Source organism: Lepidochelys kempii, chromosome 5 (genome assembly GCF_965140285.1).
Source record: "Lepidochelys kempii isolate rLepKem1 chromosome 5, rLepKem1.hap1, whole genome shotgun sequence".
Classification (NCBI taxonomy): Eukaryota; Metazoa; Chordata; order Testudines; family Cheloniidae; genus Lepidochelys; species Lepidochelys kempii.
In genome coordinates this window covers 109,021,567-109,044,257 of record NC_136384.1, presented here as the reverse complement: position 1 = coordinate 109,044,257, position 22,691 = coordinate 109,021,567, and the positions used below count along the sequence as shown (strand labels likewise).

At 38.0% G+C, this 22,691-nt stretch overlaps 1 protein-coding gene across 7 annotated transcripts in view; it reads left to right on the top strand.

Annotated features, from left to right (window-relative positions):
• Window positions 1-22,691, top strand: part of NFIB (nuclear factor I B) — a 227,284-nt gene that overhangs the window by 171,452 nt on the left and 33,141 nt on the right. For 5 of the 7 annotated variants that reach the window (XR_012159114.2, XM_073345413.2, XM_073345412.2 and 2 more), the window contains exons 7-9: window positions 3,188-3,319; window positions 6,215-6,399; window positions 21,657-21,822. Coding sequence is in view for 6 of the 7 variants with exons in the window: in XM_073345413.2 (XP_073201514.1) it covers window positions 3,188-3,319; window positions 6,215-6,399; window positions 21,657-21,822 (483 nt within the window). In the remaining variant the exon portion in view is untranslated. The remainder of the gene's footprint in view (window positions 1-3,187; window positions 3,320-6,214; window positions 6,400-21,656; window positions 21,823-22,691) is intronic. The other 2 variants (XM_073345414.2, XM_073345418.2) reach the window with 2 other exon arrangements.

Here is a 22,691-nt window from a genome sequence, read left to right as displayed (position 1 = left end):
TAAGCTATAATGATGTATTTTTTTCGAAAACTGGTAAACCTCTGAAGAAAATGAAACTCATGTGCTCTTACCAGGGTTAGAAGCCTGTCCTTTTGGTCAAGGAGGAGACCACAGTAGTCTCTCTCTATAACCTATACAAACAGTTTTTGTTCTGGCTCTCCTGTAAGCTGCATCTGTTATTCCATGGTGAATAGACCATGAAAGCTCCATTATGATGTCAGTGCATACAAGAGGAGAACAAGGGGGGAATGTCCATCTGAATTACTTCACAATGCTACGTACATTGTTTTAACAAAGAAGCTGCTACATGTATTTCAGCTATTCGGTCTTCACAGTTGTGAATGCTGTTTGTGTCATCTTTCTAAAAGCACTCCACTGTAGTATCATGTGTGGTAGGCATTTCTGCTTTAAAGTACAGAGGTTGGGTGATGAGAGTTCATATGGCAGCAAAAGATGTACAGTATTGATTGCCAATAGCCTTTACCTTCATTCAGAGACAATAATCTCTTGTAGTAATAGTCTTATGGTTGTATTCAGTTCTGCTTTGTAATTTATGCTACTCTGTATGTATTGAACTACAGTTGTTTTAAAGGCAAAACATGCGGGTTGTAATAGTCACCAATTTCCTTTTCTGTACATTTTCTTTCAAATTAGGGATGCCACTGGGGGGTTAATGGAAACTCTGATTACATTGCACTTCATATAACATTCTTCTTTCAAACAATTTAAATATTTTGGTTTAAAAATAATAATAATAAAAAAGCTTTGGCTTGTTTAATGAAGTAACAGCCACAAACTAAATTAAATATCAGTTGTAGTACAGAAATTAGATCTGCAGACATTTGCAAAATCTCTCAGCAGAAGTTAGTTCATTCCTTCAAAAGTTGGTTTGTTGAATGCAGTTTTACATAAGTGAAAGATCTCCCCACCTCCTACTCTGTGGGTGTTTGATCATCTCCCTCCCTATAGAAGTTTAGCTGCAATATTCAAAATAAAAATCAAATTCAATCCTTTGTATATTTTTATGATATTATACATATGGTATAATAAACTAATTGTGTTACCAAAAGAGTCTTATCAAGTATTCAGTTATTGATATGTCTTATGACAGCCAGTGATGGATGCAATGTGTTAGTAAAGGCTGCAGCTATAGGCCATTAGTGCACTTGTCTGTTTTTTCAGACAATAATGTTGGACTGTTTTTGCACTGGTAGTCTAGTGGAAGAGTCCCAGCCCAAAGCCAGATGTTTGGTTAATTTTGTCCAATGGCTTTTGTAAAGATGTAACTGCTTTCCCTCTTCCGCAGTAGTGCAAAGGTCCTTGTGCTTAGATGAAACAAGTGTCTTAAGAAATGAAGAAGCTAGTGCAGTCATTTGATCAAAAAATTAAATAATCCTAAAATCATGAACTAACATGCAGATTTTATTATAGGATTATAAAATCCCTATTCCAGACTCATTCACCACACTTAAAGCAATTTTAAAAAAAAGTTTATGTAGTTTATCAGATAAATTATATAATCCAAACCTTAACCATTTGTTACTCTTGTCCTTGCTATTTGCTATTAAAAGTAGAAAAATAAAATGTTTGTTATTTCCCTTCAAATAGCACTTTGTTTATTTACATTTCTAAAATGACCAGAGGCACCTATGTCATCACTCAGGTGCCTTTGACAATAATATAAAATTATAAGAGATCAGTGTAAACAAAACTTACAGCAACTGTCATAATGTATAATAATACTGAATACCCTTCAACACAGAAATAAAACAATGTCAACGCTTTCCCTGTATACTCCCCTGGACAAAATTTGCTTCTTCAGCAGCTTGCATAAAAAAGATGAGCCTTGCACTGTGCCCTGGAGGTCCTCAGAGTCAGGCTGTTTTGGACCCAAACATATTACTAAAATAGGAGCCCTCAGAGAAAACACCCTGCTATCAGCTTCCCTCTTTTATATCAAGGTGGGTCCAGCTCCGTGGTCTTCACAGATCTCAGCTGTGGTAGAAGTCAGGAAGAGGGAATCAGACTCTCAGGTAGAAAGGTCCTAAGCATATGTAAGGTTTTCTAGATCAACACCTTAAACTCAACCCAGATCATAAAGAACTGTCTGAATAAGCTCAAAGTGAGGCACTCTATTTTACAGGGCTGTCCTGCCTTCAACATCCAAGTAAATTTAAGTTGTAGCACCAAATACAACACAATACAGTAGTCTAGTCTGAAGGTGACAAAGGCATGAATGAAAATAGCAAGGTCTGCATAGCAAAGAAAAGGCAGATGCGTTATGGTCCCAATCCAGTATTTATGAATGAGCTTAACTTTAAGCAAATGAGTAGTGCCATTGAGTTCAAGCTGAATCCATACACCGTGGTGATGTATATGCTACAAATATGTGCAATGAATAAATGGGGAAAAGATTTAATTTCAGATTGAAGTACAATAATTAATGTTAATTAAGGTTTCAGACAAAATACAATGTGTTTACTGTTGTTGTAATTTATAATAGCATTTCTTCATTTTTCACGACCATTGTGCTCTCTATGTTAAGAGAGATTTTTGTTGGGATGTAAGCTGGCAGGGAGAGGTGGTAAGGGCCTACTTGGAAAACAGAGAATCTGAATACTGGCGCTTATGTATCCTGCATTTTTAGGAATATCACTGTGCTTTTGGAAGGGATGGATTTCTGTGTTAAAAATAGTAAATACTTTAAAATGGAATTTTTGTTGTGATTACTCTACATGTGATTGCAGATTTCCGGTAAAAATTACAGTAAAATTCCCGTCAGCTAAGTGGATATGGTGTTCTGTAGAATTGAAAAAAGAAAAGGAGTACGTGTGGCACCTTACAGACTAACCAGTTTATTTGAGCATAAGCTTTTGTGAGCTACAGCTCACTTCATCGGATGCATACTGGGGAACTGGTGAGGTCAGGGATTTCTTTACTTTCTTGCTTGTCTGGTATGAAGAGAATGCAATTTCTGTTCTGCAAGCCAAAGACCAGTGAACTGTTGTTGATGCCTATTCTGGAAACCAATAATTTAAAATCAGTCACAGTGGAGTAGGATAACTGAACAGGGACTTATAAAAGTAGCATAAACATAAATAGTGTATGATTTAGAAAATGCCGTGTCGTGCAATGGAATAAGAAGCCTCTGGGTTAACATTCCTGTTTTCTTATATTTCCATTGCAGATATGTCTTCTCCTACAATGAAGAAGCCTGAGAAGCCTTTGTTTAGCCCTACATCTCCTCAGGATTCTTCACCGAGACTGAGCACTTTTCCCCAGCATCACCATCCAGGAATCCCAGGAGTTGCACACAGTGGTGAGGGCATATGAAGGAGGAAGAAAACCCTCCATATTTATCTGGTTTCTGTTCCTTTCCCACCCTCTGATAATGATGCATTTATTGAAGTCATTGTTATGGATCTATTCCCATGTATATTACAAATGAAAAGGGATTTGAGTATGTTGCTGAGTTTGGGGTATCCTTGGAGGAATTCTCATTAAAGACAGCTCAGGGTTCAGTGCTGTGCAGTGGTGAAGCTAAAACTAACCTGTGAATGAAAGTACATATAATCTCACAGGACAAAATAAGCCCTCCCCCCATTTTTTGCTAACTAGCATATTACATTTACATGCCTTAATAGGATTTTATTCAATGACGTACATAATGGAAGCCTCAAAATTAGAAAACAATGTTGAACACCCACATTAAAAAATGAATTAGATACTGATGCCTCTTTTGGGGTAGATAGATGGGTAGACAGAGCGAGCGAGCCACTATCTGTAAAACTTTTTTTCACCATATACTTCTGTAGATCCACAGTGGAACTCCCTTTGACATTAATGGGAGTTGCATGCATGGGTTAAGGGGAAACTATGGCCCTTGAGCTGTAATGGCTTGTCAAGTATATAGTGTGGACATTTCTAGTATAGTTTTTGTAGGACCCTCTATTCTTAACTCCGTAGTTTAAATTTTGGCACTGTAGTGTTCTTCCATCGGTGGGTCGTCTGACATTATGTATTATATAATATTCCTTAAACACAATAAGAAAAGGAGTACTTGTGGCACCTTAGAGACTAACCAATTTATTTGAGCATGAGCTTTCGTGAGCTACAGCTCACTTCATCGGATGCATACCGTGGAAACTGCAGCAGATATTATATACACACAGAGATCATGAAACAATACCTCCTCCCACCCCACTGTCCTGCTGGTAATAGCTTATCTAAAGTGATCATCAAGTTGGGCCATTTCCAGCACAAATCCAGGTTTTCTCACCCTCCACCCCCCTCCACACAAACTCACTCCAGCTTATCTAAAGTGATCATCAAGTTGGGCCATTTCCAGCACAAATCCAGGTTTTCTCACCCTCCACCCCCCTACACACAAACTTGAGTTTGTGTGTAGGGGGGGTGGAGGGTGAGAAAACCTGGATTTGTGCTGGAAATGGCCCAACTTGATGATCACTTTAGATAAGCTATTACCAGCAGGAGAGTGGGGTGGGAGGAGGTATTTTTTTCATGCTTTGTGTGTATATAATAAGATCTTCTAAACTTTCCACAGTATGCATCCGATGAAGTGAGCTGTAGCTCATGAAAGCTCATGCTCAAATAAATTGGTTAGTCTCTAAGGTGCCACAAGTACTCCTTTTCTTTTTGCGAATACAGACTAACACGGCTGTTACTCTGAAACCTTAAACACAATAGGGTAAAGTAAGGAGTATTAAATCAGACTTGAATATTTTTGCTTTTATAGATTTAAAATGCAGTTCTTCTCTCAAAAGTTACTCTTTCATGGGTTTTTTCCCCCCCATCTCCATGACCCCAAGTTCATATTTATTCAGTTTATAAGTGAAGACACATTATTTTTTTCTAACATCCAGCCCATCAAACCCACTCTGGGATCTGAAGTCAATTTCAGCTCTTTCCGATTTGTGGAAGGATTCTACAATCAGAAATTAGTTAATAATACTGCATATGATGCATGAGCCAGAAGAGACTACTTTTTGATGTGCTTTAGGATTTGTAAGCATCTCACAACAACATCCTGCTGCCTTTTTATTATATGGTTCGCTTTGATTAATCCCCAGCTCAAAAAGTTTAAAATAAAATATATTTTAAAAAATGAAAAAGTAAAAGATTGGAGAGGAGAATTGTAAAAATACTGGTGCTGCTGCAGCTTAGAATCCGAATTCATTGTACAGAGAGAGAGAGAGAGAGAGACCTTTAGTCCCAAGGTGGTAAGCACTTTATAAAATATCTTGGACAGATGCATCGTCCTTCCTAACTAAAATAGAGGCACACCTCTTTTTTCCCATTTCTATCATAGTTAGTCTTTTTCTTTTAATAAAGCACAAAATAAGTGACCTCTAGATGTGTAATAAAGCGTGGAATGTGATTTTTATATATTGTAATAATGTAACAATCTCCACTTCTGGCTTGACGCCTCGGCAGTAACGGGACATTCTGTACATTCCTTTCATTGTGAAAACATTGCTGGTAGTTTAGACATTACTTGTAGTCTATAGATAGAGAAGTGTGTGTTTGTGGGGGCTGGGAAGAAAGATAATGCAAAGAAAATATGTATAGGATAGATCCTTTTTTGTTTGCCAGAGATATTTTCATTGGGTGGAATGGTTTCCCAGGCCCTGAAGTTGAACATTCATTAGCATTTTCACAATGGTCAGCTAATTATTCATGGCATTATTGCCTAGTAATTATTGCTCCCGTCCCCACATGAGACAGGTACAGTACAATGCAGTGAGGAATCACTGTCTGTCTCTGAGAACTCAGTGACTTTGTTCTTCTTTGTTAGATTGCTGTGGAATAAATGTGGGTTTTACTTATTTATTTACGTATTTGTTTGATTCATCTGGGCTCTTGAGACGAAGACTTTATTACTGAAATATGTTTCCTGCTGGGAAATCATTGTTGCCTTTAAAGAAAAGTTAAATCTAGTGATGATGTAATCCAGAAAAAAACTAAACAAAATGTGGCATTTATGGATTTGGAATAACAGCACTTATCCATTCCCTAGGGCACTGCAGGGAAGGGGGAGGGAATGAGAGGTTGTATTTAAGAATATTGTGGATAAGAAATACATCATGCCAATTCACAACTAACTTTATGTTCTCTCTGTGATACACAGGTAAAAAGTTATGCAAGAAACAGGAAAAGATACTAAATAATTTTCATTTTATTTTATCTTCTCCAGTCATCTCAACCAGAACTCCACCCCCCCCTTCGCCATTGCCATTTCCAGCACAAGCTATTCTCCCTCCTGCCCCATCGAGCTACTTCTCTCATCCAACGATCAGATATCCTCCCCATCTGAATCCTCAGGATACTCTGAAGAACTATGTACCTTCTTATGACCCATCCAGTCCACAGACGAGCCAGGTACTGTAAAAATAAACAATCCGAAAGAATTCCTATGAAGAATGTGTATCCTCTTGAGTGCTTAGCGCTTAACATATCTCACTAGTCCAGTTACCATAGCACGCTGGGACACTGAACATAAGCGATTCAGCAAGTTTTTCAGTTAAACATGGTTGGATGATGAGGGTTGTTTGTTGGAGAAGATTAGTTATACCCACTCACTGTTACTTTGTGGAACATTTGTGCTGAATGATCCAGTAGCACAAACAGAATAAAGCCTAATCCCACAATCCTCTTGCACACAGAACTCTTCTGTGGGAGTTCTGTGTGCAGCAGGGCTGCAGGATAGGTAGATAGCTCAAAGGAGTGTGACACTAGGAGAAAAATCACAGTAATTCACACCTCTGATTTAGGTGGTAAAACACAGATGAATTGCTTGCTTCAGGGAGGAACGAGGAATGTGTTAATGTAAACACCAGGCACACAAACAGAACATACAAGTATATTTATAGACAAACTATTAAGATAAACTCTGTCAGGGATATACTTCCAAGGTTTCATAGATATTTAACAATTCATTGCACAGATGTGAAAACACTTCCGTAATGAGTGTCACATAGAACCAGCGTTTTTAGTTTTTTCCCTTTGTAAGGAGCATGCAAAAGCAGTTGTGCTTTTTGGCAGCTATATTGAATCAAACATGTTTCTCTCATGCAAAGTTAATGTGGTTTTCATTAGAGGAATAATTTGTAAAGGACTTTGTTTTTCACAATAGAATCAGCACATAGTATTAACATGTGATCTCTGCTATAAGACAAACTGCAATTGAGCCCTGATCCGTCAATACTTGGAATATTTCCAATGTCAGTGAAATGTAATCGGTCTGGTTTCTGATTTTGCTGCCTTGTCTAAAATGCTCCTATGAAGACCCGTGTTCTAGGTCACATTATAATATGTTTTGAGAGACATTCAGGAGCATAGTTTGTCACAAAATTGCTGAAATGACAGTGTATTCACTCAAAGCATCCCCCCATCAAAATTCTTAAAAGACTGACTTTATCAACTGAGATGAACATGAAGAAATTGTTCTGATAAACATGTTTAGCACAACTGATGGAAGAAAGGTCTTTCAGCATGCATTTCAGGCACTGCAGTGGTAGAACTTCGGACTGAATCAAAGTTTGTATATTGAATAACAGATATGGCTCCCTTGGGCTGTTCAAAAAGTCATTCTGGTTATTGGGCCCCATTGGCTAACAGTTGGACCCAACTGCAGATTTTTTTCACATTTAAAAAAATATGTTGATGTATAAATTTGCAACTTACTTTGGAAGGAAAAGTGAAAACAGTGTGATTTGTTTTTATTGCTTATAATATTAATGCTAATTAAATCAAACAGTGGAATTGGAGTATGTCAGCTTCAGACTACAAAGTGTTGTCAGTGCATGGATTAAAAGTCTCTCAGTTCCATATAGCATTTTGCTGAAACTCAACTGGGAACAGTGCACACAGGACTTGATTTTAATTTGTGTAAAATTTCCATGAATAACAAAGTCTAATTAAGACATCCATTAAAAGTCCTAAACGTTAATTCAGTGTGGAAAATCTTAGAGTTCTATTAGATTTTGTTTCAAACTGATGTCTTAATTAGACACTATTAAGGGAAAAATTATGCAAATTAAAATCAAGCCCTTAGTGTTATGTATTTCTTTAATTATTCAGTGCTTGTTTTACTTACATTTCAATTTCTTACATATGTTAAAAGGGCAGATTAGGTGATAATCCCTCTAGGTTGTTCCATGTTTTGCTTCAGATTATCAAGGTAAAAATGCAGCTTCTAACTGAAGTATCTCACTCTCTTCCTACCACTTTATGAATGTGCTCTCTTGTGGTTTTAATGTTGTGAAGAGTATTTATTGAGCAGAAGGAGTTATATCAACTCTTTTGCGAGAAGAATCAACTCCCTTTCTAATATCTACAGATATAAAGTTAATCTGTTAATTTGAAGGAGAAGTTTTACTTTGCTGATGTTTTCAGACTAGCAGCAAACTGAAAACATTTCCCATTCTTGTCTTGTTGCATGCTAGAGAATAACAGGTCAAATTGCCTTTAATTTACTTCTTTTGTCACCTTTCAAAACCTTTAGATTAGGGGAATGTTTTTCATTTCATCTGCTGTTTGATTTAGTTTCTATGGGGAATGGGTTAAACAACACTGAATATCGTATTCCAATCTTCTACTCCAATGGTTCTTTGAAATTTCTTATTATTAATTATTATTAGGTGTATCACACTTACATTTATTCTTCAAAACTTCTATCGCAGATGTATGGTACACTAGAGAATTTGCATGCCCAACCCACCTTTCACTTGTTCACAACTTCAGGATCTCTCCCCTGTAAAACTGTAAAATAGCAAGAATATTTTTTTCTTATGAAAAGAAGCAGCCATCTGGGAAGTTTCAGTGACAAAAGAGAATTTTTCTGATACAATGGCATGCTTTGAGCCAAACCAGTTTTTCTTTTCTAAATAAAACATGAATTTTTATTCAAACAAATTTAATTATTATAAAATGCAAAACTACATCTGTAGAAATACCACATCACATTTAATTATACTTTCCCACCTCAAAACATGTTCATTTGGATTTCAAAAGAAGAACTATGATGATAGTCTTATTTTCAGCTTTAGAAATAGAAAGAATGGATACCCTGACAGCATTTACCTATAATGAACTGTTCCTCCCCAACATCTTTCAGTAATACACTAATTTAGATTGTTACGACAAGCAACTGAGATGCCTTGTACTCCCCACAGCAATTTTGAGATTAATTACATTACTGCTGCACCCATTATAGTGAGACAGTCATGCTATTCAATGGAATATTTTAAGTACAATTAGTTTAAAGATATAGAGCTCCCATAAGTTTCCACAGGGGAAAGCAGTGGACAATTTTCTTGACATAATGTTAAATGCTCCAAATTATGTGTGATGAACAGTCAGGAAGTTCAAACAGTCCCTGTAGCTGCAGTGAAAAATGATGCAACAACTGAGGTACCTAAACAAAAGAGAGAGTCCTGGCTCTCTCAATATTCAACTCATATGTGCTTTTTATCATCTCCTCTGACTGGAGAGTAGATAAATAAATATGTTGAACATAGAATGAAATCTCCACTAAGCACCCCTGCCTCCAACAGGGGACTTTAAAACATCCCCAAGATTTCCAGTTCTTCTTGACCTTTAGTTAAATATGTGTTTTTACTAAGCAACTGATTATTTTTTAGCCTTTTTTATATTTGTTTAGGGCACATATGGTGCATTCATGATTATTCTGAAGCGGTGCTAGTCCCTCCATATTTAAGGCCGACACTGACATCATAAGATTGATTTTTCCACCACCATATCTTTACAAAAAACAAACCAAGCCACCTGTATCTATTCTGTCTGTAGTATGCCTATGTTTGTTCAGGGTGTGGACATTTCAATACCCAATTCCCATTAAGCTCAATGAAAAGTGGGCATTCCTATCCTCTAGATGGCTTTGAAAATCTCAACTCGTATGTGTGTGTCCACTCACACATTTTTTTTAAAATGCATTAATAATTCTGAGTGTCATATGGTTAAATCAATATGAAGCATTAAAAATGTACTTTGGTATCCAGTTGGGACAGTGCTGGACAGTTCACAAACCAGAACAAAATGCTCTGCGCAACCCAATAAACCAGGCTAGCTACCCCATAGGCAAGAGGGAATGATTCCTAAATTAACACCAAAAATAGTAAAGAATAGGGGTTAACAGATGCAAAAAAGAAAAGTGACAACAAAGAAAACAATCAAAGAGAATCCTTCCAAAGAACATCCTGGCTTCTGTGAGGTACATCCGGGCTTGGACTGGAGTGTGGGATCTAGGACCCGACAAGGGGGAGGGTCCCAGAGCCTGGATTCCAGCCCAAGCCCAGACGTTTACACTGCAACTTTATAGCACCCCAGTCCAAGCCCCATGAGCCGGAATCAGATGACAGGGCCAGCCATTTGTGTTTATTGCAGTGTAGACATACCCTTGCAGACCTCTTTTGTTAGAAAGTTTCACGGCTGAGAATCCTAGAATGAGAAAAGCCTGCTTTCATTCTCTTCCATGCTGAACTAAGGGATCGAGAGATCAAAGCTAAATAGGAGTACGTCTAGAAAATGACTCTGATAGTTAGGGTCCGGATTATGAAGGACACTACTGACAAGTAGTAAAACTTCAAACTATTTTTTGGTAAACTGGTAATCACTGCAGATCTCGGAGAGTGAGTGTAACTGAACTCCTGTCTTCAGGAGTTAGGATCTGAACCTGTTCCCATTGAAATCAATGACTTACACTTGGACTAAACTGGAGTCCATGTCAGCTGCTGTTGTCTTATTGGCTAGAAATTCCTGGCAGCAATAAAGGGTGATACTTGTGCTGATTTGCAAATGAGTTTATATAATTTATGGCTCTGGCTTTGTGTGAAGACAGTGACTTCTGAGCTACTAGAGGAGAGCAGCTTCTGGAAGCTGGTAAGGCTGCCTGTTTTCCTGTATTAATTGCTTGGAATATTCTTTCTTTGTTTAATAAAAGATAGACATATTGTTAAGGAACTCCAGGCGGGTGCTTTGTGATTTTTCAATATATAACTGCCAGCAAGTTAGCAGCAAGGATGTTATCTTGTTTGGCTCAGATCTTGTTAGTCTCCAGTTGGGCTAGTTAAAGGATTTCCTGTTTGTTCCAAGGAGAACTGTAATAGAATATAGATCAATAAAAGAAAAGTGTGTTCATGTGGGTTTCTTTAGTGCAGCTATGGTCTTTCATTTAGTGATAGCTACGAATTTTGAATCGTCTTGGCCATTTATTTGAATCAGACTTTCCTTGCACAAGACATTGCTGAAGAGGAAAAAGATAGTGTAATATTTTAAATTGTAATTGAGAGGTAAATGTAAAATATTGGCATATCTAAGGTCACCCCTGAAGTCTGGTGACAAGCAGTTTAAATATTTCATTTGCAATTTTAAGTTAGTATTTTTTATATCATTTACTTATGTTTAGTTTATAAAAGCACGAAATTGTAAGTTTCTTGGATGCACATATGCCATTTAACCCAACAGATGTATTTTAAACTAAAGCAAAATATATCTTCAAAGAGACTTCCTTTCCCATACATGCAAACACACATCTGACAGCCTTTAAGGCAAAAAACTAAATAGAGATTGAACTCGCCCCATATCCTAAATGTCAGTGAACTCGGGTTTTGTGTATTTTGGGTTGAGGTGGCCTCATCTAGAATACCTGCAACTAGCCATGTGACATTTAAATCTGGGCATTGTTAGCTCAAGTGTTCCAGCTGATCTTAGCTGTCACAGCAGTGCATAGGGACAGAGGTTCTGTCTCAGACAGACAGAATTCAAGCCATTATAGATCCAATTCAACCCCCGAATTGCTCTCAGAAAGTAATAGGGAGGCAATGCTGTTGGCCAAGAACTGGTTTAATGAGTTTTCTAAGCTAACTCCAGCAAGCAGACAGGCAGCTTCATGTTACACCACCTGAAGCTTGTGTGCGAGATCTCCAGGTTAGCTTAATGTAGAATGCATTTCATTAATCCATTAGGATAATCACAAAGTCTTGGATGAGTGTAGTGAGACCCGTAACTGAGAGAACTGATCGTGCATGTATTAGCAGATATAGATGGAAAAAGACATTATTGGCACTGATTCAACCTGTGGTTCCAGGGGACCCTACACATACTTAATTGTACACCTCTCGAACAAACAGTGGTAATTTCCCCTTGAGTTGATACCATCCCATGGTACCTTCAAGATCCTTTTCTGCAGTCCTTTAGCATAATCACTTTCTCATATTCAGTAGAGCACTGGGAAAGCAAAGACACCATACCATCAGAGTCTGATGAAACTGAGACTTGTGGCTGTGTCTTCCATGTGGTAATGGCATTGCAGCCATATCATCTCACATATTTCAGAGTAACAGCCGTGTTAGTCTGTATTCGCACTCACATATACGTTGAACAGGACAAGTGACAGAACAGAACATGAGTATGCCTTGATTGAAAAATCCCTAACATTTTACAAGGTGAGGCCTGTACCATATGTGTAAAAGAGGACGTAGAAAACCAGAAGAGCTATTTCCTTTCCCTTATAAAATTTTTGGAAGAAGGCAGCACCCATTGTGTGTATTCCAGAGCAGACCTGCACAGGCCCATCAACAGAGACTATAAAATAACTGTGAACTCCTGGATGGCTGTGGCCAATATCCAGTTTTTAAGAAAGGATCCATTTGATCGCATAGCAGAGAAACCTCAGTTTGCAAAACTGGATCTGTCTGAAGCTTATCAGTAAATGGAATTCAACCCGGTCTTGCAAATCTTTATATCCTAGGGTTTTGCATTGATGTTCATCACTGTACTGTCTGTGCCCAAACATTAAAAGGGGTTGTTCCCTTAGAATAAGTTTCCCTGTAGAATGGCTAGTACTCCAGCTGTATGTCAAAACATAATGGATCAATTATGACAGAGATTACATGGATTGTTCAATTATTTAGATACTACACTTGTAAAAGCAGTAATGAGGCAACATATCTGAGAAGCCTGGTGTTTCTGCTGAAGAGTTTTTGTTTGGAATGCAGGTGAAAAATGAGATATATATTGTTCTCCAGACTTAATCATTAGCTTGGGTCATATGATGTATATGGAAGGCTGAAAGTCTCTTTCTAAAATACCTAAAAGTGGTTTCCAAAATGCCTATACCTATGAAGGTCATGGAATTAAGATTTTTTTTCTAGCCCTGGTTAATTACTTCAAAAAATTTCTACCAAACTTCTCTTCAGTTATAATTCCAAGGATACAATTATTTTAAAGGAGTCCAGGAGAGCTGGCTGTATTTTAAAGACTCCTTATTGAGGTTACAGGGACAAACCATCCCGATGTATAGAAAGAATAGTAAATATGGCAGGCGACCAGCTTGGCTTAACAGTGAAATCCTTGCTGATCTTAAACACAAAAAAGAAGCTTACAAGAAGTGGAAGATTGGACAAATGACCAGGGAAGAGTATAAAAATATTGCTCGGGCATGCGGGAGTGAAATCAGGAAGGCCAAATTACACTTGGAGTTGCAGCTAGCAAGAGATGTTAAGAGTAACAAGAAGGGTTTCTTCAGGTATGTTAGCAACAAGAAGAAAGTCAAGGAAAGTGTGGGCCCCTTACTGAATGAGGGAGGCAACGTAGTGACAGAGGATGTGGAAAAAGCTAATGTACTCAATACTTTTTTTGCCTCTGTCTTCACGAACAAGGTCAGCTCCCAGACTGCTGCACTGAGCAGCACAGCATGGGGAGGCGGTGACCAGCCCTCTGTGAAGAAAGAAGTGGTTTGGGACTATTTAGAAAAACTGGACGAGCACAAGTCCATGGGGCCGGATGCGCTGCATCCGAGAGTGCTAAAGGAGTTGGCAGATGTGATTGCAGAGCTGTTGGCCATTATCTTTGAAAACTCATGGCGATCGGGGGAGGTCCCGGACGACTGGAAAAAGGCTAATGTAGTGCCCATCTTTAAAAAAGGGAAGAAGGAGGATCCTGGGAACTACAGGCCAGTCAGCCTCACCTCAGTCCCTGGAAAAATCATGGAGCAGGTCCTCAAGGAATCAGTTCTGAAGCACTTAGAGGAGAGGAAAGTGATCAGGAACAGTCAGCATGGATTCACCAAGGACAAGTCATGCCTGACTAATCTAACTGCCTTCTATGACGAGATAACTGGCTCTGTGGATGAGGGGAAAGCAGTGGACGTGTTGTTCCTTGATTTTAGCAAAGCTTTTGACACTGTCTCCCACAGTATTCTTGTCAGCAAGTTAAAGAAGTATGGGCTAGATGAATGGACTATAAGGTGGATAGAAAGCTGGCTAGATTGTTGGGCTCAACGGGTAGTGATCAGTGGCTCCATGTCTAGTTGGCAGCCGGTATCAAGTGGAGTGCTCCAAGGGTCGGTCCTCAGGCCGGTTTTGTTCAATATCTTCATTAATGATTTGGAGGATGGTGTGGACTGCACCCTTAGCAAGTTTGCAGATGACACTAAACTAGGAGGAGAGGTGGATATGCTGGAGGGTAGGGATAGGATACAGAGGGCCCTAGACAAATTAGAGGATTGGGCCAAAAGAAATCTGATGAGGTTCAACAAGGACAAGTGCAGAGTCTTAGGACCGAAGAATCCCATTCACTGTTACCGACTAGGGACCGAATGGCTTGGCAGCAGTTCTGCAGAAAAGGACCTAGGGGTTACAGTGGATGAGAAGCTGGATATGATTCAACAGTGTGCCCTTGTTGCCAAGAAGGCCAATGGCATTTTGGGATATATAAGTAGGGGTATTTCCAGCAGATCGAGGGACGTGAGCGTTCCCCTTTATTCGACTTTGGTGAGGCCTCATCTGGAGTACTGTGTCCAGTTTTGGGCCCCACACTACAAGAAGGATGTGGAAAAATTGGAAAGAGTGCAGCGGAGGGCAATAAAAATGATTAGTTTCAGAGTAACAGCCGTGTTAGTCTGTCTTTGCAAAAAGAAAAGGAGTACTTGTGGCACCTTAGAGACTAACCAATGTATTTGAGCATGAGCTTTCGTGAGCTACAGCTCACATCCGATGAAGTGAGCTGTAGCTCACGAAAGCTCATGCTCAGATAAATTGGTTAGTCTCTAAGGTGCCACAAGTACTCCTTTTCTTTTTGCAAAAATGATTAGGGGACTGGAACACATGACTTACAAGGAGAGGCTGAGGGAACTGGGATTGTTTAGTCTACGGAAGAGAAGAATGAGGGGGGATTTGATAGCCACTTTCAACTACCTGAAAGGGGGTTCCAAAGAGGATGGATCTAGACTGTTCTCAGTGGTAGCAGATAACAGAACAAGGAGTAATGGTCTCAAGTTGCAGTGGGGGAGGTTTAGGTTGGATATTAGGAAAAACTTTTTCACTAGGAGGGTGGTGAAACACTGGAATGCGTTACCTAGGGAGGTGGTGGAATCTTCTTCCTTAAAAGTTTTTAAGGTCAGGCTTGTCAAAGCCCTGGCTGGGATGATTTAGTTGGAGATTGGTCCTGCTTTGAGCAGGGGGTTGGACTAGATGACCTCCTGAGGTCCCTTCAAACCCTGATATTCTATGATTCTATGATTCTGAAAGGAATTTTACTTGGGTTTAGACTGAAAAGATATTTGGTATCTGGTATCTGTGAGCATAATTTGCACATTCATCCTGAGTTAGACCTGCTGTTAGGATGTGATGCCTGACTGGCAGGTACAGGCATAGCCATATCTTCTAAACTGAATGTGGGATTGAAAGGCCAATCACTTTTGCTTCCAGAAACTGAGATAAAGCAGAGAAAATAACATCCTCAGATAGAAGAGAGGTCTTCAATGTTATTAAATTTGGATTTGAGAAATTCTAGGAGATTCTGTATGAAAGGAGGTTGACATTCATTACAGACTATTAATCTCTGGGTAAAATTCCTGAACAGAAAATCAGGATGTTACAGGTACATCCTGATTTTAGAAGGTTTTGGGATATAGACATAACCTTCATAAATACAAATTTAAGTTTCTGTTCAGATTTTGGGTATGGAACTAGGGGCAGATACATATTTAAGTAGTACCAGTAATCAGATATTTGAGGTTTGGCAAATCTGAGTTTACCGTTAGCAATTGCTATATTTTGTAGGCTGTGATTTACTCCAGTGACATCGAGTACAAGTCATAGGAACTCTGTTGCATTATCCCAATTTATTTTGTGCGGTGTATTTTTACTTGTAAAATATTAATTAATTAGAATCTCTTTTGTGATAATTTTCTACTACTCCAAAAGAGGTTATATTGGAACCTGAAAATGACCCTGTCTTTTAAGAACAAACAAAACAAACCTGTGGATCTATTGAATGATGTAGCACAAATATTTTGAATGGTCCTCGGCTCAAGTCATATGCAGTTCAAATAAATAAGTTCACAGTAATAATGGGCTTTCAATATGGTGATACCAAAAATCTTGCTAACCACATTTTTGGTAGAACCAAAAGAGTCAAAATAAAAACAGTTTGCACAAGCTTTTTTTTTTTTTTTGGTGGCCAAATATTGATCAGGCTATAGAGATAGTGACTGTATATTGTGATCTGTGCAAAAGACCCTAAATACAGTGGCCTCTGTATCCTGCCATCTCAGTGGGCTTAAAACTCATGGCAGAGAATTTATAACAACCTCCGGAGAAAGAAAAGCAAATATTCCTGATAAGAGCAATAGAAACTCAAGGTGGCCAGAAGTAATAGACACAGGTTAGACTAGGCTGTTTGAAGCAGGTAAGCCTCTGATCATACAGGTTTTATTTATACCATTCTTCTTTAATAAACTAATGTCTTTCTGTGATAGCTGCCAACTTGTGCTCCAGGAGCTAAACTTTCATTTAAAATGTTGCTAGTGTTGCAATTGCAAAGATAACCTTAAAAATGTGAACTCGGTGTAAAGTAATGCAATGATTTCAGTATGAGTCTGCCCTCAGGCTGAAACAATAGCTTTGAGAGCACTATGAGCTGAGAGCACTAAGACCTGTTTATCTTAATACGTTAACTCTGAAACCTAATTATGACCATTTAACCATCAGCTTTGTTAATTTTTTTCACTGCTGATCACAGCATGAGAGGAAAAATGGGGAGATAATAAATGGCATCATATTCTGACATCATAGGTGGGTGGGTTCTTGGGTTGTAGACAGAACTTGTGAGACTATGCTCACTTTTTTCCCTATTGGACTCTGGTAGTATATTTCAGTAGTAATACCTCTAGCAAAAACAATGAAGTTTAAAAAAAGTTGTTTGCCCCAAATAGATTTCCATGAGGCAATGATCCTTAATTATCAGATGGCGGTCCTTAATTCAAACCTGAAACATTTCAGATTTATTAAAGAAGGATGGTATAAATAAAACCTATATGATCTGGTTCTTACCTGCAGCTAAGATTAGACCAAACTTTAAATAAGTAAAAGAAGAGGTTAAACACTCAGGTTGGTACTGAGCCATCATGTAGCAATTTTTTTTATCTTTATTGCCAAATAATAACACACTAAACCCTAGCTAAGTAATCTTTGCAATGCCAGTTTTAAACCATATTTTCTGATGTACAGTCTTTAATAGCAAAGCAAGTGTAAGAAAAACAAGTAGAAAAATGTGAAAGCAGAACATTTTTGAAGCACCAAGAAAACAAGTATTGGAGATTACAGGAATCAGAGAGTAGAACGAGGAATGAATGTAATTAAAAAGTACTTGGGTCAATGGTGTATATTGTGATTGTAAATAATAACATTATTAAGAGACATGTAAATCAGTTATTATTGCTTGTAAATGAAATTTTATCAGCGTCTTAAATATTGGAAATGCCATCTGAGTGAAACGTGAAAAAAACAGTTTTATCTTCCCCTAATTTTGGAAGCTTTGTTTCCTCCATTGGACAATACAGAGCTTCAACCTGCATTGCATTGGGCCTGCATCAGCATCTATGTACAATACAGATGCTATTACCGGCAATATTTGCCACTTGAGAAATTTATAAACAAAAATAGAAAGTTACTTAGGATTGTTAGGGTTAAATGCCAGCTACAGTGAAGTCAATAGCAAATGTCCAATTGACTTCAGTGGGTATGTCTACCTGCTGCCGGTGACGGCGAGTCTCAGAGCCCTGGTCGACTTGGGCTCAGGGGTCTTGAGCTATGGTGCTAAAAATAGCTAAGTAGACATTCAGGCTTTGACATTCAGGCTCTGAAGCCCGCTCCGCTCCTCTATCAACCTAGGCTCTAAGACTCATGGGGGGGGGGGGTAGGGGGCTGCTGCTCGCTGTGTAGATATGCCCTGCGAGGCCAGGATTTCACTCTTAATTGGCTGGTGGGTGAGGGATGTGTGCTGTGTTAATTTTGTGTGTGTCATCTAGGTAAATTATTGCTTATTGGAGAATAAATATTAAATATGTGCTTTTCACATTCTTTAATTCAGCAAAGAAAGGGTTCATTTTCTTGGACCATCTGCACAAGGACTAAGCTGGAGTCCATGTGAGCTGTTGCATTCCTGTTGTCCAGAATCACTAGGGAACAGTAAAAGGTGATACATTGTTGCACATTGTGCTGGACTCCAGCTGTGTCCATTTAATTAAGTTGAGTCTGGTTTTGGATGCAGAGCTGCTTTGGAAGATGATGATACTGGCTGTTTTAATCCATAAATTCCTGGGAATCTTTTTTTTTTTATATACTAAAAGTAAAGCACTTTTAGTAGACAATTGAAGTGGTTTCTTTTTGATTCTTCAATACATAACCGAAACCAAGTCCTAAAAGGTAACTCTGCCCCCCACAGATCCTTAATTCCATCCAATAGCCACTAAAAAGAACTCAAACCACACTAATCCTGTCCATCAGGCGATCTGTACAATCCACACATTACTGAGTATGGTATTTAACCTCTTTCACCAAATTTTAAAAAGAAAAAAAATTTATAATAATGAGCAATGTGTGATTATAAGAATTTTCAGTCTGTGGGGACGAGCTTATTTTACCACCTGGCTGTGGTTTTATGGGTTATGAATGATCATGTATACCTCATGAAAATGCTACATATATCACACATTGCCCAATGGCATATATTATTTCTATATATACTACATATGTGGTGGTGAATCAGTGTGGCAACTATGGATAAATTGTATTTGTCAAACACCTTTCATTGTTTCACTTGCACTCTGACCACCAATCCATTTCTACCAGGAAGACTTATAACAATCCAAACTGTGGAACAGCTTCTGACAGCCTCTGTATTTTAAAAAGAAAAATAAAAGAGAGGAGCAGCCAGATAATTTTTTCTTTTCCCCGCAAATATGGATTTTCCTGTCAAAATTACACCATTCAGCCCTCAACTGTTTTAAGGTCTGATATATTGCTATCTTTTGGAGCTAAAAATAGCTTCTAAATACCTACTTTCCAGTGGGTTGCAGTACGTGATTCTTGGGAGATCCCAGTATTTAGGACCTTAAAGCATTATAGATGGAAAAGTTATTTTAGGTATTTTGTAGAGGTTTCTGAAATTCTGTTACAGTTTTCCTTTATCTCCAAGGCCTGTACTTTTGTATTTATGGTAATTAAGATACCTGATTTTACAGGCCAAGGGATATTTAAATAGTACTTATAAAAATAAAACTATCTAAAATATTGCTAAAATGGGGGTCGGGTGGTTGGTAAAATATATGACATATGCAGAATGTATGATAGTGTGGTGTGATATAAAGGTTTTATTGGTACTGGTGGAAAGACCTGTGTAACTTATTTATGGGTTCACCATTCGTAAGTAATCTGGCTATCCAATCAGATGGTGATTAAATCTTTATACCACATCATTATGTATTCAGTGTATATCGTCTTGTATATATTAATGTGGTGACCCTTTTTCCTTTAAAATTCATATCACAAGGGTTGAACAGATTTATGAGGGGGAAAAAGACCTATCCAGTTGCTGAAAATTTGATACAATAGAGAGAAAATATATGGAATACCATCAATGTGTTTTCAGTACAGAAGAACCTTTCATCCCTGTGAACTACTGCCTTCTTAATTTGAAACTGTTTTTAGACCTGAGATTAGCAGTATATATTTGTCTATTTTCTCATTAGTAAAGGCCCACACATCACAACAGAAGAATAAATCCTATAGTAGCTGGATCTTATAGAACTATATGTCAGATCGTCCTTTTTTTCATAGCCTTGCAATATGCAAGTACAATATGGTCATGGTTAAGAGAGAATTTAAATTTGCTTCATTTAGTGGAGTAATTGATCAGCCGCTTGTCATTAATGTAACATTTTTCCTGTTGCTTTTCATCATAGAACCATAGAATTTACAGCTAGAAATAACCTACTAGATCAACTAATGAACTTCCCTGTCAATGCAGAATCGGTCTCTATTTGTACATATTTGTCCAGTCAATATTTACTTGTGTTTGTTTAGTCACTCTAGTTTTAAAAGTCGAAAAGGAAAAAGCCCCCAGCATCTCCCTTGGGAGACTGTTCCATAGTTTAATAGATCATACTGTCAGGAAGTTTTTCCTGACTTTTTTTTTTTTTTTTAACATTTCCTCTTTCTTTATTTCCTTCCATTACCTCCCAGATTATACTTCCAAATAATTCCTCATCATCATCTGTGTTTACATCCTGCACCTATTTGTAGTTGTCATGACAACCAATAATTATTGCCTAGCCAAGCTAATCATATTTGCCTCTTTTAACCTTTCCTTGTAAATCAGTCCATCCAGATCCTTTAACAACCTATATTTCTCTCTGATTTGTCAGTATCTTTATGATAATAAATTGCCCAGACATTTATGCATTATATTTGTTATGTACTTTAAGAGCTCTTTAAAATTCACAGAAAAAATCAACAGTTTCAGTCTAAATGTTACCAGCTGACATTTTTGGTTTATTATTATTTACACTTAGAATATTTAGGGCCAAATTTAGCTCTTGGGTAAATGAGCACATTGCTCAAAGAACATTGCCAAAGTTGGGTATATGTGTGTGCTGAAGGTAGAATTTGACCCCGATTGTGTCATAGGTCTCAATTCAGAGTACCTTTTGTACATCCTGTACATCAATCCGTGTAAAGTGTTGATTTGGCTCATTATACTCCTGAAATGTACAGAATTCACACTTTTCAATCCTATGTGAAAGGGACATATTCTGGTGGGCCTGGGGCCAAATGGCAGCATCTACACATTTTAGCACCTCCTTCTCGGCCCCCTTATGCAGCCTTCCCTGCTTTTATTAGTCAGACTTCAGGCATGTGCAGAAAGCAAACAGCTGTGCGCTTGTTCTGCGTATATTCCCCAGCCAGCCAGAATACTGGCCCTTGCTAAGGCAGCTTTTGCAGTGTTAGTATGTGTTTTAGTTAAATGCTTCAGGCTCTGTGCTTAATCCTACTATGTGAGCAGCACTACTATTGTAAAATACTTTTATGAAAATCATACCAAGAACGAAATAAAACTGATCAGAAGGTTACTGTGAGTTAAATGTATGGGGCCTATTGTGTTGTCCACTAAATATACTATATATAGATATATTAGTTTATAACAATTACTTAACCTGGCACATAGATACAGTGGTGATGGGCATTCTACAAAACCCTTCAAGACACTGGTAGATTTGTTTTTAAACACAATGTGTATATTTTACAAGGCATTGTTTTGGTTTTGTTTTGTAGCCTAACAGCAGTGGTCAAGTAGTAGGGAAAGTGCCTGGCCATTTTACTCCAGTTTTGGCACCCTCTCCCCATCACAGTGCGGTGAGACCTGTGACTCTGACCATGACAGATACTAAACCCATCACTACATCCACTGAAGGTGAGGCATCTTCACCTACAGCAACCAGTAAGTATTTCTCTAGGAAACAAAAAATGTCCATCAGAGGTTCAATACGATTTTAAATTAAGGCCAAAAAAAGGTGCCTTTTCCTACTATTTGACCAGGTGGATGCTCATAATTTATTCTGAGAGCAAGCATGATCTGACCACACAGCTTTTCTCCCTCAAATTTTAGCCATAGCATCATGTTACATGAACTGATGTTTGTGACATGACAATCAAAATCTAAAGGGAAAAGCATATTTATTTGAGCACCGCCCATCGAGAAAGAACGAAACACGATTGTTCATCTAAGGTGGACATTGTAATGACATTGAGAAGCACACTCAGACTGCAAGATTTCAAATAAACCACACTTGGATTTCAAAACGAGATTAGATAATTGCTCCTCAATGAGCTTTCCTACAGAAATCAATCTTTGTTACAAAACATACTGAATCAGAGCTATGATAATTGCATGTCTATATAGGTTGTGTTAGCAAAAAATAAAATGATACAGCATACAGCAAAGGAAATTTTAATTCACTGCCCTTGATTCTACAAGGGTTGGCTTAATTGCATTTGCTTTTGTAATGCCTCAAAAGTTTTGAGTACCTTTGTACAATATGCTCAGCACCATATTATTCATCCTGTTATCTTCAATGGAATTGCAACCACGGAAGTATGTGCAATGTACATGCTAATGTCATTTGATCATTTCTATTTTGGATAATCATTTCATGTCCAGTGGTATCCAAAGGGTTAATTTTTATCTAGCTTCTACACTTTTGTTAACAAAGCTGGGTAAATATGGTTCCTGACCTTTTAGGTCTTTCGAGGGCCAACATTACTTGATACTGATGAATGGCAACATTTTTAGAAAATAGTCCTGATCAG